Source organism: Phyllobates terribilis, unplaced genomic scaffold, assembly GCF_046119375.1.
Source record: "Phyllobates terribilis strain yellow unplaced genomic scaffold, ASM4611937v1 Scaffold_5180__1_contigs__length_53768, whole genome shotgun sequence".
In the NCBI taxonomy this organism is placed as follows: Eukaryota; Metazoa; Chordata; class Amphibia; order Anura; family Dendrobatidae; genus Phyllobates; species Phyllobates terribilis.
In genome coordinates this window covers 8,785-35,824 of record NW_027367928.1, presented here as the reverse complement: position 1 = coordinate 35,824, position 27,040 = coordinate 8,785, and the positions used below count along the sequence as shown (strand labels likewise).

At 37.8% G+C, this 27,040-nt stretch overlaps 1 protein-coding gene across 1 annotated transcript; it reads right to left on the bottom strand.

The window, feature by feature from the left end:
* Positions 1–23,958: 23,958 nt before the first annotated feature.
* LOC141249889 (uncharacterized) lies at positions 23,959–26,715 on the bottom strand. The gene is made up of 17 exons (XM_073669816.1): positions 26,659–26,715; positions 26,521–26,583; positions 26,232–26,321; positions 26,097–26,156; positions 25,879–26,010; positions 25,724–25,796; positions 25,581–25,645; positions 25,404–25,496; positions 25,229–25,309; positions 25,071–25,155; positions 24,875–24,918; positions 24,731–24,793; positions 24,590–24,649; positions 24,465–24,518; positions 24,337–24,396; positions 24,157–24,271; positions 23,959–24,074 (listed from the first exon to the last, which is right to left on the bottom strand). The coding sequence occupies exons 1-17, from the start codon at positions 26,713–26,715 to the stop codon at positions 23,959–23,961; spliced, it is 1,311 nt and encodes a 436-aa protein (XP_073525917.1).
* Between the last annotated feature and the right edge of the window lie 325 nt (positions 26,716–27,040).

The following is a 27,040-nucleotide window of genomic DNA, read 5'->3' as shown; positions in this document are numbered from 1 at the left end:
TTACAAGCGGGACTTCCTATAAAGTTTTGGGGAGATTGTATCTTAACTGCTACTCATTTGATCAATCTACTACCATCTAGTGTTATTTCATGGAAAACCCCGTTTGAAATTTTACATGGTTCTATTCCTTCTTATGACCAACTAAGAATTTTTGGGTGTCTTTGCTATGCTTTAACACCTAAAATTTCTCGTCACAAATTTGATGCAACATCTCATCATTGTATTTTATTAGGATACCCACCTAATCAAAAGGGGTACAAATTGTATGATTTGGAAAGAAATTACGCTTTTGTGGTTCGTCATGTGATTTTTCAAGAAGAATCATTTCCTTTTAAAGAAATGAAATCAAACTCCATGACATTACCTATTAAAAATCTTCCTTTGGTGTCTCCTTTACCAGATTCCGACTACGTACAAAATTATGATTCTCCACCATCTTCCTCTCCTACTATTCCCGCCTCAGCCCAATTTTCACCATCCAGCTTGTCCCCTTCTATTGGTGACATAAATTTGGATACGGATGCCCATCCGAATGATGAGGCCCATATTTCCCACCATACTTCGCCTCCTACTTCTGGGCCAATTCCCAATCACCAACAGCCCAATACTACTATTTCGACAAGACCCAAACGCGACATTACTATCCCGGTTAAATTGAAGGATTATGAATGTCCCACTTTACATTTATCACAACCGGCACAAGTGGATTCATTTACTAAAGCATTCACTACTATATCCATTAATGACCTAGTGGACCATTCTCATGACTATATTAGTTCCTTATATAATATTTTTCAAGTTCATGATACTCATGCCAAAAACGAACCCGATTGGATAAAGGCGATGGACCAAGAACTTGATGCTCTAGACAAAAATAACACTTGGGACTTAGTGCCTCTTCCTCCGGATAAGAAGGCCATTGGATCTAAATGGGTTTACAAAGTTAAATTCAAGCCTTCCGGCGAGATTGAACGCTTTAAGGCTCGTCTTGTTGCTAAGGGTTATAATCAAGTAAAGGACAAGGACTATAAGCATACTTTTTCTCCATTGGCAAAGTTCACCACGGTTCGTACCCTATTTGCATTGGCCGCTGCTCAGGATTGGCCCCTTCACCAATTAGACATTAATAATGTTTTTCTTCATGGACATTTAGACGAGGAAGTTTATATGACTCCTCCTCTTGGCTATAATAAAGCTATTCCTGGACTAGTTTGTCGCTTAAAACGTTCTCTTTATGGGTTAAAACAAGCTAGCCGGCAATGGAATATTGAGCTTACACGCCATCTTGTACAATTGGGCTTCACCCAATCTAATCAAGATTATTTCCTATTTGTCAAAAACTCAAGGGGTCTCATTACCATTGCTCTTGTCTATGTCGATGACATGATTCTTATAGGAGATTCGCCCCTTGAAATTGAAGCTACTAAACATTCTCTTCATACGACCTTCACTATTAAAGATTTAGGCTTAGCCCGTTATTTTTTGGGATTGGAAATAAGTAGATCAACAGTCGGCATTAAACTCAACCAACGCAAGTATGTCTTGGACCTTCTAACTGAGGCCGACCTGCTTCATTCCAAGCCTACATCTTTTCCAATGCAACGCGGCCTACATCTTCAACCTGAGGAAGGGTCTATCATTGATGATCCCGAGTCTTATCGCCGCCTCGTGGGAAAGTTGTTATATCTTACTTTGACTAGGCTAGATATTTCATATCCGATCCAACAATTAAGTTAGTTCTTAGCTTCCCCTCGGACTCCTCATATGCAAGCTGCTCACTTTCTACTTCGTTATCTTCGAGGAACAATGCATTGTTCTCTTGTCTACCCTGTTGCATCCGATTTATCTCTTTCGGATTATTGTGATGCGGATTGGGGTAATTGACCTTACACGTGCCGTTCACTCACAGGATACTGTGTCTTTCTGGCAAAGCGTTAATTTCTTGGAAAACAAAGAAACAGAAAACAGTGTCCAAGTGTTCCGCGGAAAGTGAGTATAGAAGCATGTCAACTACCGCTAGTGAGCTTGTTTGGATGGATGGTCTCCTTTCTGATCTTGGTGTTTCAATCCCAAAGCCCATTCCTCTTCATTGTGACAACAAAGCAGCTCAACATTTGGCAGCCAACCCGGTTTTTCATGAACGCACCAAGCATCTACGCATCGATTGCCATTTTGTTCGTGACATGGTTCAATCCGGGTTCCTCGCTACCGCCTACATTCGCTCCAACCTTCAACCGGCTGACCTCCTCACTAAGCCGCTTGGTTCGCAACAACACTTCTTTTTGGCCGACAAGCTTGGCCTGCGTTTTACCCCTGCCCAGCTTGAGGGGGGTATGTAGACTAGTTGTTATTCATAGTGCCATGTCAGCACTATTCTGTTACATGTTGTTAGAAGTTGTTAGGAGTATGTTAGCTTGATAGCTTTTACATTAGTCTTAATTCCTTTGTCTATATATATGATAGGTGGTAGTGTTGTAAAGTACAGAAATACAGAATCATATTCAGATCACTCTCTCTCTCATTTTCATAGCTTTACAAATTCACAGTCGCAATCAAAGATTAAACAATTTAGAAGGTCACACAATCAAACAAAACAAAACAAGAATTACAGAAATGAAATAACACACAATATATTGACGCGGTTCGAGTAAACCCTACATTTACGAAGCCTTAAGAGGTGAGACTTGATACCGGTATAACTAAGAAAACCAACAATCCAGTGTTCAGAATTACAAGAGAATAGGTGAAACTAGGAAAAATATATCTAAACACCACATTAGAGAGCAAGAAAGTGGAACCGAGATAAGAGATTCTCTCCCTTCAGGCTATGAAGAATTTTTGGAGCTTCCATGCCAGTAGTTAAGATAGATACCAAAGGAGACGTCAGAGAGCCCCTTATACAAGCTCTGGAAATGTCATCATCTTCTTCTTTCCCTTCTCTATCTGATTATGCGTGGTACATGTGAATGGTATGAATGCCAACAAATCCTTCGAGAGTATATTAACGTAAGGGGGAGCTCTTAATCGAGAGTCAATGTTGAGCTTAAGAAACCAAGCCCAATATCATTAGCTTGACAAATGCCTCAAAGCATAGATAAGGTGGCATGAGTCTTACCTTGATAATAGACTGGTTATAACCCTTTCCTATATTACTATACTCTACGTCAATTTAAATCATCTATGAGCTTTTAACCTAAGTATATGGATTACATTAAAACAAATTTTGATAATTAATTTTCTATTTTTAATTTGTTATTATGTGTTGTTATTATGAGTTCAGATGATGATGCGAATATGAGATACTCTTTTTTAAAAGGATGAGAATATGAGATATTTTTTTAAAAGAACAAGAATATAAGATGCCTATTATTGACTAATCCCTGCTTGGTGTAATTTTTCAGAAAGGGAACATCTATTACTGACAAAGCCCATGCTTGATGATGAATGTAGATCATTTTCATGGTAACATGGTAACATATATTGATCATACTTTTTGTGTTGATATATTATTTCATAACTTACATGTAAAAGGGAAGAGGGAATGAAGTGTTTCATTTGCTTCAAAATCTTATCCCAACATGGAAACAAATACCCAATTCTAATGGACAATGATATATATTATTTTTAAAACATCTAGATTTATTTCCTTTCCGTTTAGATTTTCAGAAGAGGATACTAAACATGCCATAATACTTTGATTTGCGCGGATGGGCTGCATTCAACCCAGTAAAAAGGCCGGAAACAAACAGCATTGTCAAACAGGAAAAGGTAGTGGTTCGGTCATACACACTCCATAAGCTCGAACAAAGATAGACTAAGATGGACTCTAACCTCAAGGACCAAGGTATGGATGGTCATAAGCTGACCTTGGTTCCCTCAGCTTGCATCATCACCACTCTCACGAGCTACCAATGATTGTATCACTTTAGCCATGGAATGAGCTCTAGCTCAAGTGATGGGGCCATTCAAATTCACCTCAAGCACCGTCTCTTCTTGCACAATCATGAGATGCTCAAGGCTATCATAACCGGCAGGCCCATAAATGGATGAAGAGTGCCGCTAATCACGGTTATAGTAAAGGTCAAAATGAGAACGGACTCGGTCTTTTGTGGTATAGTTTACAGATTAGAGCATCACATGAAGATGATAGAGAAAGGAAATGGAAAATTTTAGAGGAAGCAAGAGCAGCCAAGCAAGCAGCACTAGTAGAAGAAAGGGAGGTGGAGGAAGAAGCACGTCAGAATTTAGAAGAGGAATAGTTAATATTCTGATCAGTTTCAAGGGTTTCATAGTATTCTTACTAATTTGCAGGATTTGATTATGCACAATGTAAAGTGCATGCAAATGCTTTCTTTTCTTGTCTTCTTTAATATGATAATTGAGATGTGCTTCCTAATCTTTTAGTAAGATGAAGTTTGTGAAGCTCCTTACACTTTTTTTCTCCTACACAATAACTTGAGAGACCATCATCTGACGATAATAATGTCGTAAATATTGTTGTGCGAATGCCAGATGGTAGCCGTATGTGAATGATTTTAAATACATGTTCACTATTTTCGTATAGAAGTTGAAGAAAAATATTTAAAAAGTTTGTTCATAATGCAGAAACTAAGAATAGATAAAAAAAATAAAAAAAATAAGGAGCCTCTGTTCAGAAGCTTGGGAACTTCGAATTTGCATATCTCCCTACTCACTATACGAACTAGGACATTCATTTCAGACATCAAGGTTTAATTAACGCTTAGTTTATGGATTGTAAATGATTGATTTTTTTAATATAGTTCATTAATCTTATAATTCAAGTTTAATATTTTATTTATAGAAGTCCAAGAATTCTATATTCTGGGTTTGTAAGTTTTTCTCATGTAAGTTCATCGAGTTTTTTTTGCTCTAGGTTCACTCATTTTTCTTTACGAATTTATGACATTCTGAAAGCCTCTGAATGATTTTTCTTGTGGTTCATCAGTTTTAAAATTGTAAGCTCATGGATTTTATATCAAAAATTCCATAAATCCTACATTCTTAGTTTGTAAGCATTTTCATGTAAGTTCATCAAGTTTTTTCTAGGTTCACTGATTTTTGTTTTGCAAATTTTATGAGATTTATAAATTTTTTGAAGGATTTTTCTTGTGGTTCATGAGTTTTAAATGTTACTTTCTTAAGTTTTGTACTACATGTTCATGAATTTTATATACAGGTATTGTAAGTTTTTTTTTAAGTTCATCGGGTTTTTTTCAAGTTCACTTACTATTTATGCACATGTGGTATATATATCTTGTTCCTCTAGTGTAAAGAATTTGAACCTTTTGTGAAATTTTTTTGTACCTCTATATTCTTATGAACCTCTAATTTACAGTTTATGAATTGTCAATGATATTTTAACCTAATTTTTTAAATACAGTTCACTAATCGAATAATATAGGGTCACTTTTGTTATAGACATTCAAGAAACATATTATAGAAGTTCGTTCATAATTCTCCAAACTAAAGATGATCCAGAAAAGGAAAAATGTACTACTAAAAAGCAGGAGATTAGCGTCGAAATTTTTCGACGCTAATCTCCTAAATTTCGACGCTAAAACCGTTAGCGTCGAAATTTCGACGCTAACGGTTTGTCGGTAATACCCCTGTCGCAAATCAAATTTTGCGTCGATTTTTTTTCGACGCAACTAGCGTCGAACACTTTGTCGCTAAATCACCTTCCATACCCTGCTGACTTGCGTGGAATTAGTGACGAAATAGCGTCGAAATTCAAAATCCGGATTAGCATGCAAAAATTCGACGCTAAATTTCGACGCTAATTGACAAATTTCGTCGCTAATTATCAAGCACCATTTCGACGCTAATTGACCCATTTCGACGCTAATTTACCCATTTTGTCGCTTATTATTGACGAAACAATTATAATTCGAGCATTTAGCGAGCAATATTTCGACGCTAATTTACACATTTTGTCGCTATATTTAGGTTTTTTTTACAAATTCAGATTTATATATATATATTTTCCTGTTAAACCTATTTAATACCGAAAAGATGTAGACATTATAAAAGTGAATAGTAATTAAGGAATAGTTGTTCGAATAAAAAACATAATCCCGCAAGTAATTGTTTCAAGTAACAAACAAGTAATTGTTTCGAGTAACCAACAAGTTCGAACCATATCTATCACTTGTCACCCATATCTATCACTTGTCACAAGCTTCTAAATAGAGGTTCACCATATGGTGAACCTCTATTTAGAAGCTTGTGAACCTTGAATTTACACTTTACGAATTGTTGGACCTGTAATAATAATAAGCCATTGAACCTCTACAAGTACATTATTTTACCTGTTCTAATAAACCATTGAACTTGTACTGATACAATTAGTAATCTTCATATACAAAATTAGTGAATCTTTAGTATCAAATTGCTGAATTTTAATTAAAAGATTAGTGAACCTCTCGTAAAAAATTATAGAATTTGTATTAAAATTTAGTCTACATATCAAATAGAGTTCATGTGCCATAAATGTATAAGTTGATTATGTGGTTTTCTTGCATTAATTTTATTTTTAGCATTCATGAATTTTATATTACAAAGTTCATGAATTCCATATTTTGGGTTTTGTAAGTGTTTTCATGTAGGTTCATCGATTTTTCTCTAGGTTTACTCACATTTTTTTTTGTTTTTTACAAATATAAGTATTTGATTTTACAGTTTATGAACTGTCAGTGATTTTCTAACCTAATTTTTAAAAATAGTTCATCAATCACATAATATAGGTTCACTGTTTTTTTATAGAAGTTCAAGAAACATATTATAGAAGTTTGTTCATAATTATCAAAAAAGTAAATGATAAAAAAAGCAAAAATGAGGAACTTCCATTCATAAGTTTGTGAACGTTGAATTTATAATTTATAAACCGTAAATGATATAATAACCTGATTCTTTAATATAATTCACTAATCTTATAATACAGGTTCACTGTTTTTTATAGAAGTTCAAGAAACATGTTCTAAAAGTTGTAAACGCTCGTCGACCGAGATTATGTAGTCGGGAAGGGATTGGCGGCTGGTGATTAAGGTTTAGGGTGGAGGTGGTTTGGCCGTCTGGTGAATGAAAGGTAGAAATGATAATGGTTTGGCACTCGCTGGATAAACAATCGATATAGGGTTCAGAGTCCACCTAACCTACTCGAAACACCAAAGACGATAATAAGAGCCTACTAGCTTGTTCGTGCCTGTGCTTCACAAGAGATTATTGGTTTTCTTGACAAGAAAGTATTTCTAAAGAAAAGGCTTTCTTCGTATCGGCCCAAGAAACAATACTACCGGTGGGAATATATTAATACCACTGGTCGACATCTTCCTTTCTTGAGAACGAGAACGTTCTCATCATGATCAGATCATTAGAAACACCTCGGGGCTTCATACTAATGCAGACCGAATGGAACTGACGCAAGTGTTTGATATGGTCTTCTTGACAATGGTGTTTCGCCCGACCGTTAAATCGGACAAAACATGCAGTGTGCGAAAGATGAGATAAACCTCTAGTAAAATCCAAAAAATCCTAAAACAAGCTATAAAAGTAGTTCAGGGATGTAAGGGGTCGAATCCACAAGGAGGTTGATGTGTTAATGGATCCGGCCAAAGACATCCTTAAATCAATCAAGTTCAAGTGAAGTCGAAGACCAAGTATAACTTTAATTTGTTGCATTTTTATTATATTTCATTTTATTTTCTAATTATTAGGATTAATCAATTAGCAGTATAAGAAGTGGCTGAGTGGTGCCTAAGGTAGTGCTCTTAGCAGGCCTTGTGATGCCTATGATAGTGGAGGTCATTTTTCTCTGTTTCTATTTAAGAGAAGCTTTGCCTTGTAATTTTCTTAAGCTTAAATTGGTAGAAGACTTTTTTATTTTTAAGTTTCATTTGGACGATGGTTCATGGTGTGTTAAATCCTTGATCAATTAGTCATGGTATGGTGACTCGTATCCAAAACACATTTTGGTGTGTCATAACCAAAGATGATTATTTGATATTAATGAATTGTATCCTTTGTCAATTAATCTATTCTTGCGTTTCTTGGTGATTCAAATCCAAGAATCATAAATTTCCTATCCCAAAATCCTTCTATATTTTCTACAAGAGTTCTATCTTTCCCCTCCCATTGAAGATGTTAGTTTAAACACAATAAAAACATCAAAAATAGGAATCTTGATTGTTTTATCAAGAAAGTCCCTTCACCTTGTACTGTCCATAGATCCTTGCATGCTTTTTAGCAAGGAAATAACTACCACACTAGGCACTACACAACCCACTACTTAAGTCACTAGCCTATGTAGTTCATCTTTTAAAAATAAATTACAAACGGAAGAAATAAAACAACTAAAATGAATAGGAGTCTAGACACTAAGTCTTCAACTCTTCTCTTGGTGTTGATTGTCTTGAGGAAATCTTTGTTAGGGACTCGGAAACACATCATCCTCTCCTCCTTTACGACGATTCTTTCTCGAATCTTCCTTGTCTTGTGCATGGAAAGGATCTCGACTACCTTCTTCAGCCCGACCACCATTTTCCAGAAAATATCCCTATCTTTCACTGACGTGTTCTCTCTTTTCTAGAGTCGGAATTTAGCGATTCCAAATACTATAGTGCGGTATTTAAGTCTAGTTTACTTCCTCAAAATTTCAGAATTTTTGGAGCATTGAATTAAAAGATATGACCATTATACCAAGCTGTTGTGCCATGTCCGAGAATTCCTCAAATCAGGTCGTGGACAAACCTGGACACTGCCTCCCCTTCAAAATATTTTTGGTTGGAGATTTTTAAGGAGGTGGTTAGGATTTTTGTTAGGCAGATTTAGGAGAAAGAATCAGGCTCAACAAACTGCCTTTTCTTGGGAAATAAGGACGTGGTGATGGATGCAGGTTATAAGCTTTTGTTTGGGCCAAAATAAAGGAAATGAAGCGCCAAGGCTTGCACGGAAAGGACCAGCGGTGTCAGCATCAGGAAGATGTGGCTGGGGACTCCAAGTAAGGTCTTCTAGATTCTAAAGATCAGAGTTGCAGGCACATGCCTGGAAGACTGGTCACAAGCATCGACTTAGCCTAAAAACACTACTTTGTGCAGCATTCGAACATTAAGCGATGATCGAGGAACCAAGTGATGGTTCCTTTGCCTTGAATGACTCTCATACCAAAAAATGTGCTCCAAATCAAGCAAAGATCTTTGAACAATACAAGGTGAATGGACTCTCTTGATGAAACAATCGATATTGCTATTTTTGATGTTTTAATGTGCTTAAACTAAAGGCTTCATTGGTAGGGGAAGGATATAACTCCTAGTAGAAAATATAGAAGGAGTTTGGGATAGGAAGCTTATGATCCTTGGATTGGACTCACCAAAAAATATAGGAAGAGATTTATTCAGAAAGAATACAACTCACCAATATCAAACAATCATATTTAGAATATGATACACAAAAGTCTGGTTTGGATACGACTCACAAAACATGATTAAGGAATCAAGGATATAACACACCTTGAACTATTGTCTATATGAAGCTTAAAAATAAGAAAGTCTTCTCCCAATTCAAGCTTAAGAAATTACAAGGCAAAGCTTCTCTTAAATAGAAGCAAGAAAACAAAGGACAATGACCTCCACTATCATAGGCATCACACGGCCCACAGAAAGATTGTTTTGTGCCTTAACCAACAGAAATGGTTAAGCTCAAACTTAGCCTTAACCAACAGAAATGTTGAAACTAGAGAAAAAGAGAGAGAATCATTTACCAAGACTGAATGCTGGAGGATAGATAAGGAGTTAAAGGCAAAGAATAAGCATGAGATGAAAGAGAATCTTCATTTTCTTGAAAAATGGTGTCCACAATTCCTAACCTAACAACACAATCAATCAATCACAATTCACAACACAAATGAATTGAAGGTGCACAGAATCAAGCAAATGAAGTGGAAAATGACATTAGCGACAACATTAGCAGGCTCAAGGTAGAAGCTAAAGGCGGGTTCGAAAAACCGTAGGTATGGATAATGCGTTGGTCACTGTCGTCACCTGTTTCTACTTCCGTATCCTAGGCTACTCCTACTTGATCAACTCAATCGGAGGATCAGTGCAAGCACTCGCCGGACTCAACATGTTCTCCTCCGCCAGATGCGCTAGTTTGTTGCTGGAGAAGGATGTGAAACCGTACTGATTGACTAGCCAAAGATGGTGAAGCAAAGTGTAAGAAGGAGAAGGAGATCAAGACTTATCAGAAGCAACAAAGAGAGTGAGAGGAAAAGAGACGCAAAGCTTCGAAAACGAAACCCTAGGCAAAAAAATCCTTAGCGTGGCAGGAAGGGAGGCTATTTTGTTTTGACACAATAATCAACAACCTTGCTCGTGCGTTCATGGCAAGCAGTCCATGTCTCGTTGGAGGTGGCGTAATAGGTTGATCGGAGGTTGAAAAGGGGGCGATGTTGGAGTGAAAGATTTAAGATCTGGAGAGATATTAGGTTGAAGGAGTGAGATGTGAGAAGGAGAGAGAGTGTGGTGATAGACAATATCTAGTATAGAGCAAAAAGTGGTCGTTAGCATCATTTATATGTGATTTGGCATGATTATGGAGCATATTATTGTGATCCGGATCTCGCGGAGCAAAGGTGTTATTCACGAGGATTACAAGCATTCGAGAGAAGACAAAGAGAAAATTACCAAAGAGACAAAGCACGATCGCGCACACAAGGACGCAGCCGCATAGGACTACAGAGGCCCTGGCACGACCGTGCGGTAGGTTGCATGACCGCGCCACACTTCGCGGAGAAAAGTAGCAAGTTCAACCTAGACGCGACCACGCCAACATTGGCACAACCGCGCCTGTGTTGGGCCGAGAGAGATGCGAGATCCTCTTCTACCGAGATTTACTTTGGGCTTTTTCCTACTTTCTGATGGAGCTTCGGACTGGGCCTTTTTAGCATTAGTCTACTATTATTATTAAGATTAATAAATAGGGTTGAGCTTTGACTCCATCCCTAACCTAGTTTACACTTTTCTAGTTTTACGTTGTTTAGAATTATGCAAGAGTTGTTCCATTTACTTTGTTCAACTTGTTGAGGCCAACAAATGATTTGATTCTAAGACTTTTATCCTGATTCTTAGTTATATTCTAGTTGTTTCATCTCTCTTGATCTTAATTGGTTACTGAATATGATTTACTTGTCTAGCCTGATCATCTAGGTAGACTAAGTCTATTCATATTGCTAGGTTTGGCTTGTCCGAGTTGGAGAGTCTTATCGTTAGGTAGCAAATTAGTACATGACCTAGTTGGGATTGTCGTTGTAGGGAGAGTTGATTGTGTGTTAAATATCAGCCTTGAGTCAATGGTACTACATGCACCTATTTATTCCTGAGTTCATTGTCGCTTAATTATTAAATCTTGATAGTTTCAGGGTTGTAGTTAAGTAAGAGTTATTAGGACTAATTTGACTATTAACTATATAAGAAGAAGGATTAGGACAACTATAGAATATATGAATTGTAGGATGAAGCAGATAGTAATTAGAAGTCAATGATTAATCAATCATTCTGTTATGTGGATACTTGTTAAGCGAAGTGCTTTCCCATTTTTGTTTTCCAATCAATTGTTAGTTTAGTTCTAATCAATCATTTCCCCGTTTGTTACTTTTAGATTTGATATTATTAACTTCACAAGAATTGAATACCTGACTCCACGTGAGATTCGATCCTTTATTTCCACTTTACTAGTTAGAGTATCTGGTGAGAAATTATTATTTTAACTGGGCATAACGACCATTTTGGCCCTCATCATGTGGATAGGAAATTAGGTTTTATATAAAGAGGGTTAGTTTTGTAAAATAGTAAAATGGGGTTAGTTTGTTAAAAAATAATAGTAAAGGAGGTTACTCGTTAATAATCTATCTAAAATATATTATGTATTTTTTGGTAAATTTTTCTTTATCAATTTAAGTTTCAAAAACAGTTTTTTTGTTACATATTCATTGACACAATAAAAAAAGGCGAAAACAGAAAAAATCTTCTCATTACTTCCTAGGAGCAAGCTCTTGAGATGCACAAGTGGGTCGACCCTCATCACATTTAATCAAGGATGAAAAATGGTGTAGCGTGCATGTTGCAAGTCTAAGTCTAGTATCAAGTCATTGCAATGATTATCATGATCATTAACAAGCAATTCATGAAAATATTTAAAGACAACAGAGAAACTCGAGTTGTCTTTTTCTTTATTCTTCTTATTACGAACTATCTTGCGACAAGCTTTACTAAATTGTCCATATTTGTTACAGTATAAACACCTCATGTTTTGGTCTCTCTTGGTACTTGGTATTTTTTTATCAGGTTTATCCTTTGTCCATTTTATCTAGCTATTTTATCCTTCTATTTAATCGTTTAGACTTCAGATTTTGAGTAGATTTGTGGTCAACATTAGATGTACTTGTTTGAAACTTTTTAGGGATTCATCCTTATGCATGATGAACTAATTAATTCTAATACAGTAGGTTCAGCATGTATGTATCAAATAATATCTTTAAGGGTGTCAAACATCACATAAGGGATTCATCCTTATGTGATGTTTAAGGCGCTCTGCATTGCCAGCAATTTCCCCTCTAAATACAACCAAACGAAGTTTCTCACTCGCTTTTGGTAAGTAATCCACCAAATCTCCTCATAGAAACCGGTGTCAAGATCAATAACCTCAGCATGAAGAATCAGGGAGCGGTAAGCGCTTGCCACTGGGAATGGACCATCAGCTGAGCATGCCCATGTCAAGCTATCAACGTCTAGCGGATCTGTAGAGACAGTGCACGCCTCAAGTGCAAGGCTTGGGAGGGGAGGTGGGAAGCAAAAGAACTCCAAACCCAATCTATTTCTACACTCCATTATCTACAAACGGATCTGTCCACCTCATCCTCTAACACTGCATCACACAACAAAGCCCACAACGGTTGGTCAAGGATCCCCACATCTCTCCGGAAGCGAATATCAGTTTTATTACTAAGCTGCCATCGACACCCCGGGATAACCACATCATCATCCCCTCTTTGAATCGAACACCACATGTGAGACACATAGACTCTCTTGTTAAGCAAAGGCCGGATAAACTTTGCATGTAAGACGTCTGCCTATAAGTCCATCTACTATAAGTAGATCGCTACGCAAGTTTGCCATTAAAAGCATAGTTGAATTCTTTCATTTGTTTAACGCCGAGCCCCTCAATCTCCTTGGTTTCATAACATCTTCCTACTTGACAAGGTGAATTTCCTTGCATTTCCCCAGCTATCCCAAATGAACGACCTAGTGATACGATTGATTTGCTTGCAAACCATACCAGGAGAAAAAGGGTGGCTATGTTGCAGACGGATAAGGAGTTTGGCACCGATCAAGCAATCGTTACTCTATCGGAAAAGCTAAGATGTTTTTTCATCCACTAAGTCGGTTAATAATGTATTGAAGGAGAGGATCAAAAGTTCTACAACTAACTTTCTTGTGGAGGATCGGGATGCCAAGGTAGACACCAAGGTCACTCGTGACCGCTATACCACTCTCCTTACAAAGACGCCCCTTCATTGTCTCATCAAAATTTGGGGAGACAAAAGCCAAGACTTAGCTTTGTTAACACGTTGCGTGGATGAGTGGCAAAAACGGTGAAGGCAAACATGGATCTCCCTAACTTGTTCAACCGACGCATCATGCAACAAAAGAATGTCATAGGAAATCAAAATACATGAAATAGGAGCTTCTATTGGTTTCCACCTCTCGACATTAACGAGTTCAAAGATGATGTGGATAAGCCACTCAATGCAAAGAACACAAAGGTAAAGTGAAATTGCACCCCCTTGTCTAATACCTCTAGACAGGTTGATGTTCTTTGTCTTCTCCTCCACTTCAAAGCACATTCGAGGAAGTGGAAGAGATGCATTCCGCAATCCACTCAACCCGTTGGTTCAGAAACCCGACATCAATCAAGGAATCAACCACAAAATCCCAACGGAGACAATCATACACTTTCTCGAGATCAATCTTCATGAGCATCCAACCTTTGTTACCTTGTTTCCGTTTCATGGAGTGGGCACAATCTTAGGCAAGAACAATGTTACCGGTAATCAACCTACCGGACAAGAAACTACCTTGACAAGGAACAATTAACCTTTGCAAAATTCTTCGCATAGTTTTAGTGATCATCTTTGTATTAATTTTGTAAAGAACATTGCAAAGGCTAATAGGCCAAAATAAATATACATTCTCTGTGTTACTCATATTTGGGACGATGGAGATGAGAATATCATTGAGCTCCCGAGGAAGACAGGAGCTGCAAAGAAAGTCAGGACAACCATGATGACCGAGGCCCCGATCGAGTCCTAACATTCGTGGTAGAACACCGGTTTAAAACTGTCGAATCTTAGAGATTTTAACGCCCCCATGCTCTTGACCGCCCCCAAAATATCCTTTTCCTTGAAATCAGCGTCCAGCTCATTCCAGTCCTCCATCTCAAGAACGGGATGCTTTAAGGTGTTACGACCGAGTAAAGCTCATCTGAACAAACCGTGTAAAGCCTTTAAAAAAAAACTGACCACGAGGCCCTCAAGGGCACTTGGATTGGACACCCACTCATCCATATCATTTTTAAGGGCCAAGAATTGGTTCTTACATACCTCAAAATCGTCAAGAGATGGAAGAAGGATGTGTTTCAATCCCCCTCCTAAAGCCAAATCTCTCTCAATTTTTGTTTCCACATCAACTCCTCTTGTTGTTGAATAAGTGAAAGATCATCTTGAAGTGATCGTTCCCACTCGAGAAGCTCATCCACGGGGGTGATAACAATCTCATCCTACACTAACTAGATATCCATGATAGTCTTTTGCTTCCTAACACCAATGTTACCAATGACATGCTTATTGCATAGAAGAATTTTCACCTATTGATCCTTGTTGGTCAAGCTTTCTGACTTATCAGACATCCAACTCCAATTAATGAAGGGAATGAAGTCTGGATGTGAAATCCAAGCCACTTCAAACCAAAAGGGATGGAGGTTAGTCCGAGAGTTCAGCGTGGGCACAAGAGAGAGTTAAAGAGTTGAGTGATCTGAGCCCAATTTAGTGAGGTGCTTAATACAACCATTTGGTCATTTAATAAAAGCATCCATGTTTGAGGTAACTTGGTCAAGTCTTTTTGCAACATAGTCATCGGTGCTAGCCTTACCAGACCAAAGTGAAAGCTTTCCCCAAAAAGCCTAAGTCGATGAGCCCGTGATTATCCATCAAAAATTGGAAGACAAACAAGTCCGGATGAAGTTTGCCTGACCCCCCCCCCCCCCTAGAACGTTCTTCAACTTTGAGGATGCAATTAAGATGAAGAAATACAGTCCCGGGATAGCATTGGTTTCCCTATCAATAGACCTCCAAATCCTTTCCCTTTGAACAATAATTGCCACCAAAGCGACCATTGGAGTTCACTATACACAACACATCCATTCTAATGCTCTCACAAACCTGCATAACACGAACACCCGACATTTTTCTCGAAGACAACCGTTAGATCCGCCTTATTTATTTCTAATCAAATATCTTGCATTTTTTGGAAAACCGGCTTTACCTGCCCCACGACAATTCCACAATATGAAGTTTATCATTTGGATATTTAGGGAGTAAGACATAACTTAATCACTTGGAATTATCTCTACCATTCACTGGCTTCTTCTAAGAGCACTACTACAAAAAGATTCAAATACCCCATAGCAATATCTCGGGCGTGTATTACACAAGATATAAAGTTGGAAATAATTAACCACATATCATATACACCAGACGTGGAAATAGTCCTTGATATATAGGAACTCAAATATCACGGACGTGTATTACACGAGATATAAAACTGGATTTTTTTAAAACCAACCTAATACACCATATTCATTCTCACGAGATATAAATCCACAAATGATTAATCCGTGGCATATACTAAATTTTAATTTCCCGCTGCCCTTTTCAATTTCCCGCCGCCTTTTCAATACCCTCGCCCTTTTCAACCTAATACACCATACTCTCTGTCTTCGTCCCTCGCTTTCGCGTCCCTCACTTTCAATGTGCTCGTCTCTCCAGTCACCAAACAAGGAGCCACCACAGTCAAGCCCTACCCCGCTAATTGAAACTCTCTATCTTCGTCCCTCACTTTCGCGTCCCTCGCTTTCGCTTCCCTCTCCATCTCTGTCTTTTGACTGCTATTTGTTTGTTCTGTTCGACTGTCTCTCTCTTATGGCATCGGTTTTGGGTCCTGACTCCCTCCTCCGACTCCGCAACAGTCCCCCCTCCATCGCCGTTGACCGGAAACAGTCTGATGGATGACGAATCTGTTGATCCAAAACCAGCAAGAAGTGCTGCCGCTATCCAGGTTCGAAAAGCAATCTTCTTTAAGGGTTTGACTACAGATAGTGTTCATGTATTTATCCCACAAAACAAGGCTTTGAGAGGCTTTGATAGAGATATTAAAATGTATAAGACACGAATTGGTCATCAACAAATGATATGATATGAGCTTCTGTATTTGATACTCTTCTTGTAGGTTGGAAATTTTTAGGTGAACAAATGTCTTTTAGGGATACTGAGTTTCACACAGGGGAATCCCCACAAGCTATACTGAAATCACCGGATGGTACACTATCTCTGACGACAAACAAAGGGAACAATTGATGGCTTTGAACAAATCATGTTTCTATTGACCGAAACCCCAATACTGAGGTTTTTTAATCTTCTTGCAGCTCTTTCTCTATCAGAAGTAGACCAGAATGGGGCTTATTGTTTATGTTTTGTGTTTGACTGTAGAATCTTGGTCTTGAACAAGTAGGTGTAAAGATGAATAAGAATGGGGCTATTGAGGTATTTATGTTCGTTTAGATCCACTTTCATCACTTTGGAGTTAACACTTCACCTGAACTTAGACCCTCTTTATTCAATCTGCAGGTTGATGAATACTCTCGTACATCTGTTCCTTCCATTTGGGCTATTGGTGATGCCACAAATAGAATGAAGTTGACCCCTGTAGCTTTAATGGAAGGAATGGCATTGGCAAAAACTCTTTTTGCAAATGAACCATCAAAACCTGATTACAGGTATTGTTTAACACTATATAGAGCACTCATGACATTAATGTTATCATAATTATTTGAAATATTGTGCCTAGTTATTAGAACTTCTTCTGAAAGAAGGTGACAAGATAAAGAGTTCAAAGATACATAAGGTAGAAATGAGGAGTTGAATGCTGATAAAACTGAATTTTTTTTCAAAATGTACATATTTTACAAACTTATTATCAAAATGTACATGAACTTAAACTAATTTATACAAAATGTACATGAATTTAGGTTCGTGGATGGAAACGTCCAATACATGGGATGGCAGATTATTAAACGCAAAATAGGACGACTTCTCTTACATCTTTGTTATTCATTTTGAATTTTCATCCCCTTGCTCTGTTTGACATCGCAAGCACCGCTCAAGAAGCCAAATGGATAGAACTACCGCCGTGGAGCTTGGTAGCCTCGTTCAAATTGGCAAAGCCACTCGTAAATTGGGAATTCCATGGAGAAGGCAGCCACCGCCGTCTCCGACAAGTACGTCGAAGCCGTCGTGGCTTCGTTGTCACCTCCATGGGATCTGCTTGGAAATCTGTTTCTTGCTCCTCTCAAAAGGTCCCATCCTTCTTGATATCCAATTTTAGATCTGGATCCACTTTCTATATCAATTGCCACCTAGTTAATTGAATGTCTCACAAGGTCCATCCTGATATCCAAACGTGTTCCCTCTTACATTTCTATTTAATGAAACTAATCTTTTTCTCTCTATCTACAATTTTATATAGCTTTTCAGTATTTTGAGCAATCCAAAATGGCGATGTCCAGAAGGGGATGAAAGATTTTTTTAAAAAATTAACAGGAAGTTTATGTGCTTCTATTCCTCCATGATCTTAACAGGAAGTTTCTGTACATGAAATCTTTTTCTCTCTGGATCCACTTTCTGTATCAATTGCCACCTGGAAGTTTATGTGCTTCTATTCCTCCATGATCTTTTGTCATTGTTTTGCGTTATAATTGTCAGGTTCTGGCAGAACCTGTAAGTCTTTTCTTACCTTTTTGATCTCCCGCAGCTCTATCAGTGGAATTCTCCCGCTCAGGTGCAATCCGAGGACCTTTGTTGTACCCTATTGCTTGCAACAGGTATTTTCTCCACGCTAAAATTGTCGATTCTCTTCACTCGATTGTCGATTCCTGTGAATGCTTATATATGCTCTAGATTCGACATTCTATACTTGTGATTATGATTCGGATTTGAACAATAACTGGTCTACGACTCTAAGCTTGTTGAAGTAGGTTCTCGTTCTCAGAGGTAGAAAATAAGCTGAGAAGCAAACAAAATACATCAAATACTTCTTTTGAATTGATTGCAGGCTAAATTTAGCAAGGATAATGCCGGCGAAGACAATATTTTGACCTCTAGAAGTGTGTTAACTGTGGGAAAAGGACTAATGAATTTTCCAGGAACTAACTTTTTGCCAATGGGTGAGCAGTGGTATTTTGATGATAACTGAACAGCTTTTAATTCATTTTCTGATTAATCTTCTTTCATGTAGTATTATTTTTGAATTTCGTGTAAGATTTACAATATGCTACCGTGAACTTCAATATCTTAGACTAAATCCTTTCAATTTTGATGTAAGATCAAGTATAGGGAACACTCCACATCATTTGTATATCTACTGATTTTATGAATTTATTGTCTTGGTTGACCAAGTTTTCTATGTTTATAATTTAACTTAGTGGAGAAGATCAGTTTCTTGCTTTCCTCCTGTCTTTGTTTTGTTGTTGTTGCTCTAGCTCCAATTACGTTTATTTTTTATATAGCTCTCATCGGGGCAGTAGCCTTAGGCATGATTTGCCCTGCCCTTGGTTACCAAGCATCGAAGTACTCAATATTGAACTACAACACATTTGGGATTTTCTTCATATCAGGTTAGACACTACACGGTTTTATCCTTCTGTCTACATGCTTCATTCTTTGGACTCGCATTCTCGTGACATCTTTAATCTGTGTGATATACATAGGGCTTAAGTTGAATGATGGTGATACCACTGCTGTTATTGGTATTGGAGGTGTTGGCTATAGGTATGAACCAAACCTTTAATATATATGAAATCTAAGCATACAAGTTGGTATAAAATTATGTGCCTTTTCCAGTTGTTTGCAGATAGCGAAAGCTTTTGGTGCCTTTGCTGTTATTGGTATTGGAGGTGTTGGCTATAGGTATGAACCAAACCTTTAATATATATGAAATCTAAGCATACAAGTTGGTATAAAATTATGTGCCTTTTCCAGTTGTTTGCAGATAGTGAAAGCTTTTGGTGCCTTTGCTATAATTCCAGTGGATATAAGTGAAAAAAGCTACAAAAGTCAAAGACAACTGGAGCCACTCATACTGTAAACTCAATGCAAGAAGATGCAGTAGAGAAGATCAAGGTACTGCGAATTTGTTTTATAAATTCAGATGTTGTAGCATTTTTCTTATGTAGGATCTTCTGTGCTATTGGCATATGTGAAGGTGTTATTGGATTGAATTATTCAGTTAAAGCTTGTTGGTTTCAATTGTCATGTGTTGTTTAAAGGTGGTAGCTTATACTTGTGCAATTAGATATGAAAATTACATCTTTCCTTCTGTTGTTCTTTATTCTATATCTTTTCACATTGATGTTAATTGTAAAGAATATATCTTTTTGTTGCCACCTGATGTAAAAATTGTAAAGAATATATCTTTTTTGTGGGCACCAAATATTTGGACTGACCCATTTATCATCTGAACTTTACAGAGTCTTAAGGCAATGGAATTATATTCTGAAGCATCATGGACTTGTGGTTTAAGGATTTGCCAAAAAATCTCTGGCAGAAGCAAGCAACCCACCCCCTGTCTTTCTGAAGATACTAGTTCAGACATTGCAACAAAAGCAGCTATGGCAACTTCGTTTTTCCTAGACATTCTTTTTGAAGAAAATAGTAATGAATTAGTGAATGCAATTATTTACAGATGGTCTACCATGAGAGATTTGTTCGAAAAGCTTCCTAGCCCTCAATCATTTGTAAGGCAATGGGTCAAGGTAAGTCCTTACTGCTTAGTGTTTGATAACTTATGGCTATCTAGGCATATTCACATCTTTTTCTAATCTCCCCTTCCTTATATATAAATTAAGTCATATAAGAAAGCAGATGATAAGAAAGTTGGACCAACATTGTACACATATTTTGTGGATTCAGTACAAGAAGATAGCTCTGCATCATTTTGTCTATCTAAAGGGTCAACTGTGATTATACTGGAGCAGGTTTGAGATTTGTGATGTATTATAATTTTGGTTAGTTGGTCTAGGTAAGTTAGAAAGGAATGGATCGAATACTTGCTTCAACTCGTGTTTTAGGTAAGTTAGTTTAATTACAATTATTATGATGTCTTAATTTTTTTTTGATTGAATACTTGCTTCAACTCTTTTGCAGGTAATTTGATATGCATCTTCGAAAAACGACAAGAACAAAAGCAATCGATCACATGGACTAGTTTTTTTCTTCTTCTACAAATTCTAAGACTATTAGCATGCTTGTTTTTGCTTATTAAAATTGTTTGTTAAGTAGTGACCAGTACTATTTATGAATTGTACTCAATTTTTGTTTCAAACAAGTGTTATGGTTTTATGAAAACTAAATATTATGTTTTGATTATTTGACTTAAGTACGTCATTGTGATGTATATTCTGCGACCACAAAAAGAAAACACATTATCAAGCAAAAGCTATAACAGATTTGCAACTACGGTGTATATTATTCTCACAAAACAAAACTCATGGTGTATAAAGAATATACCTCGGATTATATGACAAGAATATACCCCGTACTATTTAGGTTTACCTCGGATTAAATGGCATGAGTATACTATGATATATATATATCATATAACTCGGATTATATGGCAAAGGTGTATTTAGCTGTAGGACATATACCCCGGACATTCAATTCACCGGTGTATATTGGAACCAAATACCCCGGATAAATGAGAGAAAACACACCGGTTTAGTTGTATATTCGAGGTATATACAATGAATATATCTCGGACACCTTTTTTGGCTCTAAAGGGCGATGGAAAGGAAAGAGAAAATACCCCGGGCGTAGATTTGTAATTAACCGAGGTATATAGCATATGACTATATATCTCTATGAGCTATACACCGAAGCCGATCCGGGGTATATGTGGTCAAACGCCCGGGATATTTGACTCTTTTTGTAGTAGTAGAGGTACGTGTAATTTCTTCTCGACATTCTTGCTACTTTGCATATTTGGTTGTTGTTGTTTCTTAGCATTGTGTAGTTCAGGTGCATCAAAATTGCTTACCGTAGCCGGACCATTTTGAATATGATCTATCAACCTAATACAACCCCCAGAAGGAGTAACCTTATCAAAAGCATCAACGGACGGGCCGCATGCAGCATCCTGGGCTTTCAACCTAGCCATAGGCCCGTTATCACCAACCATATTCCGAGCTTCCTCCAAATAGGCTTTTGCATCAATATCCGGATCACTCAAAAGAAGATTGCCAGTAGTATCTTGTTCCTGATTTGTGGTATTGACACAAGTATCTATTGCTGACCGAGATTACTTCTCCATACAAGCTCAAACGCCTGCAGAAGTCTTTAAGCTATTAGTCTCACCTTCCTTTTGCTCTACCGACTCTCTCTCTTTTCCCACCAAACCACCATCTTTGGGTTGGATAATGTCAGGAGGCTCAGGTTCCTTCACCTGACTAACGGACAAAACCACCGTCAGAGCCTTGGGCCCAACCCCATCATCCTTCAACGCCCCGAACCGCCTATTGCTCCCTCCAATGATCTGAGTGCCCTCCTGCGAGGCTTTCAACTGCAATGAAATTGTCGTGGTTATCATAACCCATTTTGTTACTGGGTTGGTTCCATTTCTCAGTTGATTCCGTCCCCTCATCACCCCCTTGTTTAGCTTGCTCGATTTGGGTCTAAATAACCCTCTGCTTGCTTTCTTCATGTTTCTGGATGAACTCAGGATCCGTAGGACAATGCTTTCTGAAGTGGTCAAAGATTCAACAGTTAAGGCAAACTACCTTCATGTTCTCGTACTTGATACAGTAACTCGCTCCTTTGAAAATCATTGTGTCCACCAAGGTTTAGACATGTCTAAATTGACACACACTCGGGCGAATCGAGCACAATCAGAAAACGTCTGTAAATTCAACCTTAATGGTTCCCCAATTCCAGAGATTTTATGTAAGAGAGTGTTATCCTCGTAAAAGAAAATATGTAAATCCATAATCCTGGACCACACAGGAGTTCGGTCGATGTCGCCACATCGTGGGTTGAAGTCGGCACTACAAGGACGCACCACCAGATAGTGGCCAAAAGCACTCCGAGGCCCCTCTGAAAGAATGAAATCATGATCATCCTTGGACTGCAACCTCAAAATGAAGAAACTGTCACAAAGCCGGAACTTCCCTTTGATCCTGAATGTATCCCACGAAAACCAAGGGCATCTAAAATTGTCCGATCGAAATCAATGATCGGAATTTTGTCCTTGTCTTCATGGAATTCAATTTTTAACTTACCCTCAAAGAACTTCAGTTTCAGATGGATTCTGCCCAGAACTTCCTTGTTATCACACACTTCTTTCCAATAGAGACCCTCTTGGATGCCGGATTTCACGACAGTAGATGAAGTTGTAGCAGATTCCAACATCGCCACTGGAGAGGCAGCACTAGAGGTTGAGTTTCTAGAACCACTACATGACGAAGGGTACGAGACATCTACAGTCATGTCCCCCCAAAGAAACACCTGGAGCCCTTGGCCAAACCTAAAAACAGACAGGAAGAAGAAAAAATGAGGCGTTAGGTCAAACATGCGGCACCACTTTCTTCAATCTCATGTTCAAATGTAGTCTTCTATAATTATAGCTCAGGGGTTTTCAAATCACTAAATACTGGGGATAGTGACTTGGCGGGTTTAAGGCCGGAGGGGGGTCCCTGTTAAAAATTGTATACCCTATCCCAAGAAAGTCAAAGAACCTAAAAAGGTACATAGGAGATGCCAAAGTGGTTTTAGAGAAAGATGATGAAGGCATAAGAGAATGAAAATGAAAAAACTTACAAGAAAATGTCATCATGTATAATGTTCGAAACATCGGCAATTATGAGATTTTCATAAACTATGTATATACGAGTATATAATGGAACAGATAAATGTTATCATTGATCATATATTTTTCTACTCAATAGCTATACATGTTGCATTTAAATGAGATGAAACTAAGCTAAAATCAATCGACAAATGTCGTCAAAGGAAAGATTGTACAAAATGAAAATATCTCATTCAAGAAGAATTAAGACTGCTTGAGAAGCGGAAAGTCTTTGTACTTTTAGTCCATACCCCAAAGGTTTGCGGGTAGAAATGGGTTTTATAAGAAACTAAAATGAGAAAAATGAAATTGTCAAAGATGAGGGAAGACTTTTAAAAAAATTAAGTCATCTTGTCTTAATCATTTTTACAACAAAATCTTATGTGAGCAAGAGTGTGTATGTTGTATTACTTTTACTAGAAAGACATCACGCTCATATTTTATCATTTAGGTCGTTAAATCTATGAAAATATAGGATCATATGTAGAATCTCAATACTACCGAGCCGATCATATGTAGAATCTCAATCCTACCGAGCCGATCATATCTCTTTTCAATTCAAAGTAGTATCCCGATCCGAACAATCATAGCTTCTAGGTGCATTTGTTCTGCTTGTAAAAAATACTTCATTCATGTATATTTGGGTGTGGACTGGACTAGTCTGGACAACAAAAAATGACTTCCACTTTGAACCAAGAGTTCACCGCATTTTATTCTGCTTTTAAGCGTTGATATCCGCCTGGATTTGCTCTAGAGTTCTCCCCTTTGTTTCAGGAACCACAATCACAATGAACACAATCGCCAGCGCATTGAACACTGCATACAGAATGAAGGTTCCTGTGACACCAAAAACTCAGGATTTAGTTCACCACCTCCCACGGCTTTCATATTTACCAAGCAATAACGATGTAGATTTTACCATAAGAACTCCAGTCCATCAAGAAGTTGAATGTGTAGGAAATCAACCAAGCCCCAAACCAGCTCACCAGCGTTGCAATACTCCCCGCCATCCCCTTGATATTTATAGGGTAAATCTGTAACCAAAGAAGCAAAGTCAATTTGCTTTGACCCATAAAGAAACCAGATGATGGGTTCTGACCTCTGACATTACTACCCACGGAACAGCCCCCATTCCAATCGAGAAGGACGATACGTATACCTGATTTTGACACCATTTAAAAGGATAATCACCACTAACAGTATGAGTTTCGAGCAGAGAAATAATACCAATATGCCTGTCACTGCGAGTGCAGGTGCTGTATTGGAGGCCAGCTCATGAACCTAATTTACAGAAAGAAGGGGGTTAATCGTAGCAGGTCTGAGTTTGTTGAAACGGTTCAAGAATATTAGACCTTAAGGTAGAATGAGATGGCTGTCAGTAAACATCCTATTACAAGTCCTGTACCAGAAACCTGAAGGGAGAACATTTACTAGACGTTAGTCGATGTATAATTGTGTGAATGCTATTGTTGAGTATAATTGTCAGAGTCTACCAGAAGAAGAGGTTTCCTTCCAGCTTTGTCAACCAATGTCGCTCCCACTGCTGTAATCACAACCTTCAAAACAAACCTTACAAATTAAGGATCCAGAAAAAAGAAACCCAGATAGATTTTAAGTATGCACGAATGGGAGTATACCTGAAGAAGAGCATAGATAATGGTCCCGATTGTTAAATTGAATCCTGTATTATTAGGTGCAAGTTAGTTTTCCTGTTCTAAAGAGCACTAGAGATATATCAGTCTAACTCTATCCCGCCTAAGCGGCCAATTTTAGAACAGTAACTACAATATCCGAATCAAGGGAAAACAACTTCAGGATTTGTTGTATAGCTACCTGCTGATTCAAAAATGCTGCTGACATAGAAGCAGATTCCGTTGATTCCTCCAAATTGTTGGCATACCATTAACCCAACTCCAATCTACCAACACTGTCAATTAAACTTATCTTTTCTTTTCTTTTATCAGGTAAATTTTGAGGAAGAAGGGCATTACAATGACTGAGCGTAGGTATCTTCTTTGAAACAGTTCCTGCAGACTGGCTTTAGGAAGTCTGTCCAACTCTTTAATGTAATTCTGTATGGAAAAATAATCCTTATATGAATTCAGTAATCTCATACTTAATGCAATGATCATCATCTGTTAACAGGGGGTCAAGAAATTTAATTGCCTGGATTTCAGCCGCCTCTACAGATATATCAGCATCCTTGCCACGGAGTGTCTGTAATGAAACTTCGAATTCTGTCTGATACTCTCTCTTAGCCTGCACATTATTACAAGTTCAAGCTCTCGAATGACTAATTATGCATTTTATCAGGTAATAATTCTTGAATGAGAAGGTGTTTACCAGCCATCTTGGGGACTCTGGAATGAAAAAAAGACCCAAAAGCAGAAGAGCGCACGGGATGAGTCCTGCAAACATCTCAGTAACATCAATAGATAGAAGATATAATGAAGCAAAATGGGTGTTTGAGATGATCACCAATCTACCTGTTAGCGCTAAAGTTCTCCAGGGTACTAGCCCAATCAAGAAAGAAACGGACACTCCAGTACATATTATGAGCTGTGCGAACAATCTGATGTTAACTATTTTCCAACACTATCTTCAATCATCTCTCTAGTTATTTATTTATCATTATTTTTACCTGATTCAATGTTGTCAATGCTCCTCTTAGCTCCATTGGTGCAATTTCAGCAATATAAACTGGAACCACATACGAGAACGCCCCCATTCCACATCCTCCTGCTAACCTTCCGATGTCCAACAAAATTGCTCCCTGTCTCATATAATGCCAACATTTTCTTAATGAATAATTTTAGCCATTAAGTATAAATTACTAGTGAGCTAATATGGTAATAAAACCTGGGCGAAGTATATGGCGAGCCAACCTGCAACACAGAAGCCGCTATACACCCTCATGGCCTGTTGTTCATAATATGTGGTTACTAACGTTCAGTTTTCATAGCTTTGATATGTAAATAGAACAAGTCAAATTACCCATTTTCGTCCAACGATATCCGCTAAAGGCCCAACTGTAATGGCACCAATCATTGCACCAAATGTTAAGATTGAGCCAAACAATGAATACTGCATAATGACACATTGAAAAGTTATAGTGGTTCACACATTTATTCCCAAAAACAGGAACGCTGATCAAGTACATTGTTATATCCTCATTCCTAAGATCATCCAAACTGAGTTAGAATAATTCTTACAAGAAAATTGGATCAACTTAATCTAGCAAGTAGAGTGAAGATCAAGAAAGCTAGATTTATGACAGACCGACCTCTGCAGTAGTCAGGCCAAGATCTTGAATGATGGAAGACTGAGTAGGTGAAGAGTATCCTGCCTAAGAAATCAGTATGGATCAAATTATATGCAAATATGATACATGCATAGTTTGTTAAATGAGCAGTTTACTTACGCAAGCTCCAAATTCATAAGACCCACAAACAGCAACCAGGGTGGCAAGATAAACCATCCATGGCTGACTGGTTTTACCAACTTCATCTTCTCGAGTGAGAGGCTCTCTAAGGGTACTACTCATCAAATCTATCTCTTCCAAGAATAGGATCTCAAAACTGTGTACGTTTTGTCCTTTTAATCATAATAATAGGAGAGATCCTACCAATTTGCTAATAACATGCTTGCACAAGTATAACAAAAATCCCAACTCATTTACATGTTTCAACAAAGCTACCTTGATTTATTGATGCAGAAATCATAAATCTTTAAAAAATGTAGTAGGTCAACCATAAATTATTTTAAAAAATATAGTTAGTACACCATGGTCACTTGCAGAAAGC

Excerpts from the sequence above, each read along its gene's own strand:
- LOC141249889 (XM_073669816.1), bottom strand. The coding sequence starts at position 26,715 with ATGGTTTATCTTGCCACCCTGGTTGCTGTTTGTGGGTCTTATGAATTT. Across the intron at positions 26,011-26,096 it reads TCGCCATATACTTCGCCCAG|GGAGCAATTTTGTTGGACAT; the intron begins GTTTTATTACCA and ends TATATGAGACAG. Across the intron at positions 24,519-24,589 it reads CCATCTCATTCTACCTTAAG|GTTCATGAGCTGGCCTCCAA; the intron begins GTCTAATATTCT and ends TCTGTAAATTAG.